General features: G+C 40.3%; 1 protein-coding gene across 1 annotated transcript in view; it reads right to left on the bottom strand.

The window, feature by feature from the left end:
- Nucleotides 1-4,116: 4,116 nt before the first annotated feature.
- The window catches only part of cgnl1 (cingulin-like 1), a 34,942-nt gene continuing 26,635 nt past the window's right edge, over nucleotides 4,117-12,423 (bottom strand). Inside the window, exons 13-19 of the mRNA XM_019886802.1 lie at nucleotides 12,246-12,407; nucleotides 11,449-11,538; nucleotides 8,343-8,426; nucleotides 8,050-8,174; nucleotides 6,790-6,898; nucleotides 6,550-6,713; nucleotides 4,117-5,075 (exon numbers count right to left, since the gene is read on the bottom strand). Of these exons, the coding sequence (XP_019742361.1) occupies nucleotides 4,922-5,075; nucleotides 6,550-6,713; nucleotides 6,790-6,898; nucleotides 8,050-8,174; nucleotides 8,343-8,426; nucleotides 11,449-11,538; nucleotides 12,246-12,407 (888 nt within the window). The 3' untranslated portion in view covers nucleotides 4,117-4,921. The remainder of the gene's footprint in view (nucleotides 5,076-6,549; nucleotides 6,714-6,789; nucleotides 6,899-8,049; nucleotides 8,175-8,342; nucleotides 8,427-11,448; nucleotides 11,539-12,245; nucleotides 12,408-12,423) is intronic.

The following is a 12,423-nucleotide window of genomic DNA, read 5'->3' as shown; positions in this document are numbered from 1 at the left end:
TGAAAATAAGAAAATATACTTTTTTTACTTTATTCACATTAGAATAGTACGTTGAAAATGACTTTGGCAAGACTACTTCGCAATAAGAAAAATTGCAAGATGCTGACTAGAATTTGTGTGTGTGTGTGGGGGGGGGGGTATGTTTTTCAAAAGAGTTCAAATATGACTTCAACTATACTACTAAGCACGACAGTCAACTGGATAGCACGTCGGCCTCACAGTGCAGAGGTTGTGGGTTCGATCCCGGCTCCAGCCTCCCTGTGTGGAGTTTGAATGTTCTCCATGTGCCTGTGTGGGTTTTCTCTGGGTACTCCGGCTTCTTCGCACATTCCAAAAACATGCATGGCAGGTTCATGGAACACTCATGCAGCAGAGTCATGATAAATGAAAACAAAAAAGTAACCAATGTGGTATAATTATTTAAGATGGCTGCCTTTACAGCAGCTCCTACCCCTGTTTAAGTTTCTTTTCATTCTTTTATTTTATTTATCTCTTCTTCCTACATTGTTTTGTGTGTTTTGGGGAATTTCTCCATTGTGAGACAAAAAAAGGTTATCTGTATGTTTAGCAGTGTGACAACTTGTGGAGAGAAGCTATTTTGAGGCCCATAGATGTACAAGAATGGATGGATTCAAAGTTAACATCTCACAACAAGCACATAATATGGCTGCAAAATTTTGAGCGATAGTTTGTAGGGATACGAACCAGTACTTGGATGGTTTTCTGCTTTGACTTGAAGGATCTGCACAGTCAGTCATGATATGCAAACGGTTTAAATTTGTATTTTGTATTTCATTGCTATTGCTGTTATTACACAGTACAATACTGCCAAGTACAATTTTTCTTCTCAAAAACACTCATTTAAATGTTTTTCTCTGTGACCCAACATTGACGGCTCATAATGACCTTAACCCTCCGCGATGATACCAGTAAGAGGCGTGTAGTGTTCTATTTTTTTAAAAGGTGACGTTGCTACGTGCCTGCCACACAAACAAATAATAGGTGTAGGCAATTAAAAGAGTGACACGCCTTCCTCATACGGTTTCAGAAAGCAAAAAGTAATACAAGCTGCCAATCAGGTACATTTTTAACTCCATAACAAATACACTTGCGGTAATTCTTTCAGGGTGTGAAGGAAAGGTGTTCAAAATCAGAGACTTCTGAAGGGCTTCTTGTTTTCTTTGTACTTTTGGATGTGTGTAAAGTTAAGCATTATTGGTTTTTTTTTTTTTTTTTTGTCAAGTCAGAATGGATGGCGCTGCTCTAATACAAAATGAAAAGGAAATCATGTGATTAAAGAAGCACGCAGTACGTGCGGTCTGGATTTCATCAGCGCTTCAGGGGGAGTTGCTCACTGTGCAGCTTTCACATTTGGATTCACATGCTCCATATCTTGAGAAGACATAGAGGCAGTGATGGATGTTTACTTAAAAAAAAAAAAAAAAAAATCAACAATCATACATAGAGGACTTGAGTTGACTGTGTTCCGACTTCAAACTAAACACGTGACATAAGCCTCGGGTGTTGAATTAGTCTGCATAGCAGGATCAACCTGCTTTCACACTTCATGCGTTCACAATCACTACTGCGGAACTTCTGGAACGTCCACGTCTCAAGGAGTGAGGTCACAAGGTCACATGCACATTTTGCTTTTTACAGGCTAAAGATGGTTTGTGTACGTAATGAACAGGTCCCTGTGGAGCTCTACAAAGAATCACTGGCATACAGTAATTGTTCAAAATGTGCATAATGTTACAGTCGCCTTTTTTTTTTAATCCAATACAGTACACTGGTTAAGCACAGTTCAGCTGCATTTCACTTTGAAGTACATACCTGTCAACTTTTCGGAGCGCCAACCTGTATAAATTACCAAAAAAATCCTTATAAAGAGCAAAAAATCCTTACAACATACCAAAGCATTTTATATGTCAAAATAACGGCAGAAAAAAACCCACGAAATATGAATGATATATTTGTTTCCTTGTAGAACTTGCTTGTACACTACCAAAGTGTGCAATGAATACTCTGCTGTTTTCAACTAAGAACCACGTGATTTACTGGAAAGTTACCAGAAATGAAAGCATTCGAGTAGACTAGCACCATTCTGGGCAAAAGCAAACGGAACTACCTGTTAGGGGGGGAAAAAAAAAAAAAAACGGAAATTTTCAGAATCCGTATGATTTGTCGATTATGGCCATATACGTAAGATTCACCACAAAATCCGTATGAACTATGGCTAAACCGTATGAGTTGACAGGTATGGAAGTACAACAAAGTTGCTTTGATTATTTTTTTTTAAACAGTTTGTTTGCAAACGTTTATTTTGGTGTAGTTTTTTTAAGTCATGTGCAGGATATTATCTGCCTTATTTTTGATAACATTAATTGTTGGCCTCAGTGAACCTAACATGCACAATTTAATAATCATGCACAGTTTATTTTCTTCATTTATATATTTTCGCGAGCATTAGTGCCTATTACCAAACATTTCACTTGATCTTTTGTTTTGCTTTGTTGTTTTTTCAAACTTGGTGTATCCATAAAAGTGAAGTAATATTTGTATCACTCTCAACTAAAAACCCAAGTAGTTATTTATTTAGCTATGAATGAATACAATTTCTTCTTCTTCAACAATAATAATAAAAGAAGTCCTACATATGGTGATGATGATGATTATTATTGTTAAAAGGCTTTTATGATGCGTGAAACTGCTATTCACACAAGGAGGCAATGTGCCTCCTGGCCACAAGAGAGCAGCATAGCGCTGCTAGTACTGAATGATGTCTGCCTAATTCCAAGAGTACCTGCACGACCTGTATTTCACTGCAAGGATAGCAAATAACTGCTCAATATACTTGTTGTGTAAGCCATTTGATGTTTTGTCTGATTTCCTTGATATCCTTGTATGTTCTTTTCAGTCACTAGTCAAGACAATTTAGTGCATTTGGGCACACTAGCAGAATGGCTCGTGATAACCAACGAAAGGCTATAGCCTACTAATAGGATACAAGTGGTACTTGTAATAAGTTTCTAGTAGCGTGTCCTAGTCATTCCGCTAGTGCACTGAATTGTCTTAATAGTCAAGGGAGAACACACGTGAGAGCACACTAGCACATGATATCAATGATATGAGATAAATAAACATTTTTCCACACTAACTTGTTGGCAGAGTCAACGCGGCTGGCTTAAGTGACTCAAGCACTTGTCAGAATCTCAAGAATGATCACCTTGTGATAGTGCTTTTTTGCCAAGGCACGTTAACCCACACCACTTGACAGAGAAGGCCAAGGGCCACTCCAAAGGTCAATTTGTCTGTATCTCACACAATGGCAACCAACAAAGGTCACTTGAAAAAGGGGCCACATCTATTCACTTACATCTACTTGGAAGAATCAATTGTCTTTTTGTAGCTTTTGGGGCAGAAAGTGATCATGATCACTTTTTAAGAGGACGACAAAGTTCAGTTCACCAAGGATGACTTCTCAAACACTACTGACGCGTTCTCACACATGCTACTGAAATGCGTATTTCAGTATAACGTGAATTAATTTCAGTAGTGTGCGTGAGAGCTTTTCAGTTTTGGCCAAGAGTTAATAAAAACTCAGTAGTGTGAAAACGTGTCAGTTGTGGCTAATTGACAGTTTTTGTAGCAGTGCAAACAGCTGCTAGCAGCCGTCGTGGGCAGGACCAGCCAGGAAATACACCAGCCGTTCGGGAAAATTAACATATTTTCCCCAAATTGCCGATTGGCACCCCACGCCTGGTCTGAGTGAAAAAAAAAAATCATTACTTCAGTTTCAGTCTTGTGGATGAGAACATTTTCAGAAGCGTGACCCAATTTTAGTGGCATCAGTCGTATGAATGTTTTATTCAAGTATGAGAGCATTTTCGTCGTGTTTTGAGTAGTTTCACTGATGTGCAAAAATGTCTAAGTAGAGTGCTGAACAAAAACAATTGTGTGAAAGCTTTCCAGTTGTGCATATTTGTCGTGCATGAAAAAAAATTGTACTGTATTGTGTACTTTCTACAGAAGTATTTCAGTAGTGTGTGAGAATATTTCTGGCTCATGTTTTGTCTTGTGTCGAAGGTTGGAACAATAGGAGAAGAAGACGTGAGATAAGACGGAAGCAAGTTTATTGAAGTCACACCGTAACAGTAGCGAGAGGTAGTGGCAGGAATTAGCTTTCAATCCATTTTGCATCCTATTGCTTAATTAGAGGGAGTGCAAATAATTACAGTGATGCAACACTTTTGATTGTCAGTTTATCACATTCCATCAGGAAAATTCGGGGGAAGTTACACAAACAAGCCAAGGGGATTAAAAAAAAAAAAAAAAAGTAATGGGCAGTTATTGATTTGTTCATTCAACTTATTAAAAGGCAGTTAAAGTACATATTTCGGCAATTGTGTAATAGGAGTAAATAAAGACTTGAGTAGATGTATTGAGACTGGTACAAAAACAAAATTAAAAAAAATGTCTGTGTAGTGTGTACAAAGTCCCTCATTGTTCCCTAAAAACCCCATCAAAGCCAGGATTTTTGTTTTGTTCATATCGACACGAATAAATAAAAAAAAACAAACAAACAAAAAAAAAAAACATCCTTGCCCACTAAAAATACATTCCATTTAAATGACCGGTGTATTAAAAAAAAGAAACAAAAACAGATTGTGAGATAGGTTATAAAAATAGAGGGTATGTCATGCAGAGGCAGTCGTGTGCAGTGCATTCAAGTTGGCTATTGACATTCTGGCCACACTTGAATGTGGAAAATACAAAGCAACTAAAAGGTATTTACACATTTCTTCCAATGAACCCAGAGCTGCTCAAATAATACTGAAGCAATTCAATGATATCCTGCTGCCGGATGGGAGTCATTTCAGCGCAGTGATTTGGTCCAAGCATTGTTCCTTTTTTGGTTCGCCTACAAGCTGAAAGTGGACAGGAGGTTGTCCTGACTGGACGAGCGCTTGTAGCTGGACGTGGAGCTGAAGTACGTCTCCCCGTCCGTGCTGATGTCATCGTCGTCGTCATCGTCATCCAGTTTGTTGAGTAGCGGCGCCGAAGCGCTCTTACGTCTGCGATGGAAAAACCCATTCGGTGTGCGTTACGGGTGGGCAAACTGTTGTGCTTGGGGGCCAGATTTCAATTTTAAATTGAAATCAGAAGGATGGGCCGTATTATTTGCAGGTGATGTTTTAATCAGTTTTATGTAATAAAATGTCATTTAAAAATGTTATTTAAGATTAATTACATTTTTATTTTACAAATATTCAAAAAAAATTTCTATTTTAAAATATTTTTTGTATTGCTTATAATGAATTCAATTATTCAATTATAATTAACCAACTATTTAATACCCATTGCTCCTTCACAAAGAGAAGAGCCAAATGAGGTGGCTTGGGGATCTTAATACGATGCTTCGGGGCGACCCGCTCGTAAGATGTTCTGTGGAGGTCCCACCGGGAGGAGGCCCCAGGGACAATCCAGGTCATGCTGGAGAGACTAATTGACAGCCACACCGAAAAATAATCATGATTGCCTATGCTAGTATCATAACCCGTAAATACTGTACATGCTGAAGTACAATCACAAAATAATTTGGATTTTACATACAAGTACCTCGTTTATAAAAGACAAAAATTTTACAGAATATTTTATTCTGGAAAAACAACCCAGACTAAACTTAGCTCCTCATCAACATAGAAAGCTTTTCCCTCGGTTGACATGTATCACTTCAACAAACGTCCTTGACCAAATTTACACAGGGCTACGGCACCCTTTTATATGGAATGAGCACAAAAATGCAGAATTCTCAATGACATATATTATTTATCCTCTGTAAAAAAATGACTAATGTTACAGCAGTTCACTGAGTCATGTTCAATAGTTGAAAGACTTCTTAGTTTATGTCTGCAAGGCTGTGTTACACTGCCCTCGGGTGGCCAAGTTATGAACACTAGAAAGAGCCGCAATGAATTAATCATAAAGCACGTCTTTATTCTTTACGTTCTGTTGAATTATGTTTTACTGTGTTTTTATAAAATACAATATGTTAAATTACAATTTTTTTTTTAATGAGAAAACATTACACTTTTTTTGTTGGTTTTTTTTTTTGGGTGGCTGGAACGGATTGATGCTGTTTCCATTCATGCCAACAAAGACAGATGGTTTAAGTAGTGACAAGAGTTTTGAGTTGCAAGCATGGTAACTAACTGAAACATGTCAAGGCACGACTGTATGTGAAATTGTGAATGTATGAATATGCAAATATGGAAAATCATTTTTCACTTTGGGCCCAAATTTGGACATTTTAACTCTTTTTCTTACTGTGTTGCTTTAGATATTAAAGCTGTGTGTTGAGTTATCTTAAGGGGGAAGTACATTTAGACTGTGATATAAGCAACTGTATTGTCAGTGTTGCATTGGACTCATCTAAATGCTTATTTACGAGTATCAGCAGCACTAAAGCGTAGCGGCCAAAGCAAATAAAAGGTAAAACGTTCCAGCCGTATTTGGTGACTGCGTTGTTTTGTCGCTGTTTTACTTTACCTCATCTCACTGCGCAGAGACTTGAGCTGACTCTGCAGCTGCTCGTTTGTTTCTTGTTGCTCATCCAAGTCTCTCTGCAGCTTCTTTTTGCTGTGTTCCAGTCTGTCAATCTCCTCCTCAGCCTCGTCCATCTGCCTCTTCAGGGCCTTCAGGCGCAGATTCAACTGCGGGCAAACATGGACCCAGGTCAAAACAGCGTTGGGTGTTTTGGACGCGAGAGGACGAGCGGGTTTCACATACTTGGTCCTTTTGGTCCTGCATGGTGTGGTGTTCTTCCTCCACTTGCATCATCACCTCTTTAACTTTCCTCTCCAGCCTGCGGTTGGACAGTTGCAGGTTGGCTCGTTCCCTGAAGGACACGAGTGACATTTTAAGATCCAACTGCATGTTCTTTTTACAGTTTTGCCGCACAGATTATGTAAATGGAGCCTGTAACAAAATACTGTACATTTAAACTATGAAGAAGAGAATGAAGACTTGGATGAAGAAGAAGAACATGAAGAAGAAAAAAAACATGCTGCCTTCACATTGAAAGAACGGAGAGGTCAGACTGTGTGGTTGCCTTTTCTAGTTTTTGGCTTCTGGCGAAACAGCACTTTCCACATTTTTATGTGTACAGAGAATAGAATTGATCTTTTAGCACATTTGCTCGAAGACGTTTGTAAAACAAAGTTCCCTAAATCGCCCAACTGGCACCAGAGATACATCCGGACATGAGTCCAACCTCTCTTTTGTGATGTCACAAAAGCACAAAGAAAAAGACCCGGATAGAAGACGGCCAACTTCGGTCTTTACAGAGTGTGTCTGAGGTGAATGAAATGGCGCAGAAGCGAGCCTTGCTTTGGAAAATACATCTCACCATCTGGGGAACACACCCTTATACAAAACACAACATCGTGTACGACGTGTTTGTGTTTATTTATTGTCATTTCCTTGTTCCTCGCTTTGAGCTGTGTCGGGAAAAATCCACTCGCAGGACGTCATGAATGAAATTATGACAGCTGAAACTGTCAGCAAAGTAAGAAAACTTCTCAACACACACACGGAAAAAAATTACATATCTGAACACAAGAAATCCCACCTATAAAATTACAATGGAAGTAACAATTACGTTTTTGAATGTGGATATAAGCATTTGGGGGACCGGATAAAACATGAGTAGAGAGAAAAATACTTTTGAAGGGCAGTTTTGGTGAAAGTAATATAGACATTGTTAAATAAAGGTTTTCCCGAAAAAATTTCCTGCCGCTTATGGTCGAGTGCAGCACAAATTGCTTTCCTTTTTTTACATTTAGTGGGCGTGGCTTACATTTATTTGCAGACACACAACTATGAAAAACGCAGTGCGCATGGCTTGAGTTAAACTTCTGTGGCATTTTTACATACTGTTCATCATTCACTCCACGAACTTTGTCCTGACTTTCAAACCTTGAAACAACATTTCTACTTCCATCCCTTTAATCAGCTCCTCTCCACTCCTGCTGCGTACTTTGACCTCACCTCTCCTCTCCCTCGAGGCGCTCCTCCAGCTCATGAATGCGATCCTCCAGCTGCGCAACCTGACCCACTTTGCTGGACTTCTGCGAGCCTTCCAGATCAGCCAGTTTGTTCTTTAGGTCTTTGCTCTGCGGAGGTCACACAGAGGAACATGAGACCGTATGCTTGTGCTCTCACACAGTAAACTGAAGTGGGAGTTGGTGCCGTAATTTTAGAATGAAGAGAAACCTTATGGAGGATGTAGTGGTGTAGTGTATGTTTGGAGCGGCCTTCCTGTAACACAGGAGGGTGTGTACCTGTCTCTCCAGAGCCAACTTGTCACACTCGGCATCCTGCCGGCCAGCCCTCTCCTGCATGAGTTCATTCCTCATCTGGTCCACCTGTCAAGCCCAGACATGGTCACGGCTTCACAATTACTGTGACAGACTTTCTGCGCAAACCTAATTTTGCACTCAGTAAACACCAGAGTGTGAGAAAACAACAGGGGCCTTGTCGTTGAAGAGGAGAGGCCCTGTGGTGAAATGGTGTGCTGGATTGTCTGGTTGAGCCGCATTGTAACTTCTGTGGGGCCCTTCAATGTCATCTCTGGGTGACGCAATTGTGAATGAAGAGAACATGTAGAGTGGTACTTAAATAAGGAGGGACCGACTGCATACAGTTCAAGGGTCGGCTTCACCCATTCTCTTTGCTGGAGAATAGTTGCGTATTTTAGTCCATATATTTAATAATAATTGTAATGTTAATGTTGCTTTTACTGAATGCTCTTTGTATTTAACTATTTCCATACTGTATGTCAGGTTGTCAATGTATGTGAACCCACTGTAATCCACTTATATACATGTTTTTTGTCCTTAATCCCAGACCCGCCGTCGACAGTGAGGACCTTTTAAGAATCCATACCTGACCCCGCCCTCCCCTCCTCACTCTTTTGTCTTATCATTATAGCTCCTGCACATATTTACACTGCTTTTACATTCTGATATACTGTATATGAAATGTGTGCCCCCCTTGGTACGCTGTTATATTTTGTATTGTCTTATATATTTTGTAAATTTGATATAGTTTACAACGTGTCATTTCTCTTTGTTTTGTGTTTAGTTTGAGTATAAACTTCTTCTGGGATTGGCATTAAACAGGTTGAAGCCTCATTGTAAAAGATATATTCACTATTTGCCAAACTGCTGCTTGTTGTGAAGTGAGTTGAGTTACCAAATATAGTTTTAATTAATAATTCATTCCCTGGTGCTTTATCCATGTTTTCCATTGCTCTCTGCTGCAACACACCCAATTCAAATGATCAGCTCGAGGACCGGAATTGACAACTAAGCACGAATGTTGTCGTTTGTGATTCAATAATTTAAAGACAACCACATTTCCTGTAATACCAAACCCATCCTTAATTAGAAGTCAGGTTTCTCCACACAGGATGCCCACGAGGACGACGCTACATATTCAGCGAGCCCAGTTTAAACCAACATGAGGATGAGAACCGATCAATTTGGCCACAACGCTTCTTTTTTTTCCTGTGACGGGAGCGAAGAATTGGTGATATTTTATGCCAATTAGTAGGTGACAGTGAGCCGCTGTGATGAGCGATGGTCCCTATAAAGCGGCGCAACCCAGTGCAGCGCTTGAGGGAGCTGAATCAGCAGACTGGAACATGCGGTGAAACTAATCAGCTTTGTGAGAGGCGGCGGGAGGGGAGAAGGGGAGATTACTCTCATTTAGACAGGAGAGGAGCACCTGGTGCCAGAGGAGACGCAGGTGTTCCTCCTGCTGCCTCCATAGCCATACACGCCCCCACACAGCGCCACACACCCACTGTGCCCTTGTGAGTGGAAGTGTGTGAGTTTGTATGGGAGGCCATTTGAGGATGTATTCCATATGCTTGACATTCAACGTAAGGTACACATACTAGTGAACCTGGGTGCTCTTGTACACCTTCAGGGTAGCTGCCACAGCCACATAAGAGGAGGATGCCTACCAGGGTAGAGGCAGAATCCTGTCTGCCTCACCACACGGTTTTATACGATAAGCAAAACTAATTTAAGTAACACACAAATATTGACCACATTTGCCTGACTATGGTAAATCAGAATTTACATTACAAGTGTTTGAACACATTAAATAGGTTCAGCACTTGCTAATAGACTCCTATGTTTTAATACACTAATTTTACCAATAGATGGCATTGTTGCAGTGTGCTATTTCTGGTTTTGTAAGGCATTGCTCAAATTGAGGTGAGGCTCAGGCTAATAGTTGGACAACTACACTTTACTGGTGAGTACACAAGTGGACATCTAGTTGCCTTGTATGACTAGTTAATTTAGAATGTTATGACTAGTACTAGTAACTTGTCAACTAGTACACAGTCTTGCCTGACTTGTAACATTTAGTTGTTCTACTAGTATGCCTTGAGCTGGATATCAAGTATAGTAACTACATTCATTCCTAGTGCACTCTTCGTATTTCAGTGCCATTTGTTCAATAGAATCTTATCCTATCAGTACGTTGAATTGTATGACTGGTAAACTGGTAAAGGGACCTTAAACCGATAAAGGAATTGAAAATTGTTCAAACGGCTGGCGATAGTGTTTGTGGTCATGCAGGCGCAGTCACGCAATCAAACACTGTGAGCACTCAACCTCTTGGACTGAAAGCTCAAGTGTTGCCGTGACAACCCAACTGAACCAAAGCCACTTCTTTGTCTGTGCCAAGATTTTTTCCCCTCAAGTTTAAGGAGATTTGAAGTCTCCCCGAGATTACACAAGATCGTACAAAATTTCACGCAAACATGAGTTAAAAACTTGTGAATCACTAGCTAGAATTCACTACCGAACTGCTGCTTGTTGTGAGTTGAGTCCAGTTCACTGCCGCTATACAGCGCTTAAAGCTCAAATCTTTGCTAAGCAAAACAAAAAGCCGGCCTATTAATTATTATTTATTACGAAGTAGTTAGACACTGATATATGAGAATCAGAACTGTTCTCAGGATCAAAAGGAACAGCAATAACTTGCAAGTGAACTCAGCAACCTGAACCCTGCCTGCATATTTTGACTTTCATGCTCCTTTGCGACTGGCAATCTGCCAATCTCACACATGACACTAGACCATCTCATAATGCAACAACCTGAAGTTAGCCTGTCTGTGTCAGCATGTATGTGCATGTACACAAAAGCGCCGCTCAACACATTCAACTTGTGAGTGGATGACATGTTTCTGTCATTGACATATTAATGGTTGCAGGATGTGATGTTAGTGGGGGGATGACATCTGGATCTCATTTACAGGTTTAGATGGAACAGAGGCGCAGCTGTGTGACCTTACATGAGCATGGACAGCAGGCCACTGACCCAGGTGAGTGCTGATAATGAATACGTTCAATGTGGCCATGTGTGTACCTGCTCTCTTCCTCGGTCTAGCCTGTCCATCAGCTGGTCTCCATTCTGACGCTCCTCGTCCAAGTCCAACTCCAGCTGAGCGATCCTGTCCTGAGGAACATCACATCCATTTAACAATATTAAACAATGTACAGCAGCTCACAAAAGTGAAGAGACCCCGTTGTAAATGTTTTGTATATCTTTTCATAAGATAATGAACAAATGTAACTTTGCTACAATGTGGTCAGCCTTCAGCATATTTACTGTCCCCTCAAAATAACTATACAGCCAATACTGTCTAAACTGCTGGCAACACACGTGGTACACTCCGAAATGAAAATGTCCAAATTGTGCCCAAAGGGTCAATATTTTGTGTGGGCACCATTTTTTTCCAGCATTGGGTGATCCCACTTTTTCAAATAGGCCACACAAAACATTTTCACTGAGGGGTGTACTCACTTTTGTTGCCAACAGCAGACGGCATTGGCCGTGTGTTGAGTTGTTTTGAGGGGGCAGTAAATTCTCACTATTATAAAAATTGTACACAATGGCAATCGTTTAGGCAACATTTCGACATTTTCACATAGGGCTGTACTCACTTTTCTTTCCAGTGATTTAGTCAAATGCTGTGTATTTAGTCAGTTTAAGCAGACAGCAAATGTAAAATGTACAATGGCTACTAATGTAGAGAAGTGTTTTTTCTTTAGTGTCATCCAAAGACTTAATATTTACAAAAAAATGTGAGGTGCGCACTCACTTTTGCGAGATAGTTTTCTTGTTTGTATAAATTTGTGATCAATTCATCTGGCGTACCGTACCTCCATGAGTTTGAACTGTCGAGCTCTATCATCTTTAGAGTGGGTGTAGGTCTGCACCACCGCCTCCAGTTCGTTAACCTTTTTTTCCAACATCTTCTCGCTGAGCACAGCCTTGTCTCGCTCCTGCTCACACCGACGCAGGTCCTCCTCCCGGTGTATCAGCTACAAGCAAAGACAA

This window comes from Hippocampus comes, unplaced genomic scaffold (genome assembly GCF_001891065.2).
Source record: "Hippocampus comes isolate QL1 unplaced genomic scaffold, H_comes_QL1_v1.1 scaffold261, whole genome shotgun sequence".
NCBI classification, from domain to species: Eukaryota; Metazoa; Chordata; class Actinopteri; order Syngnathiformes; family Syngnathidae; genus Hippocampus; species Hippocampus comes.
This window is presented reverse-complemented; position numbering and strand designations above follow the sequence as displayed.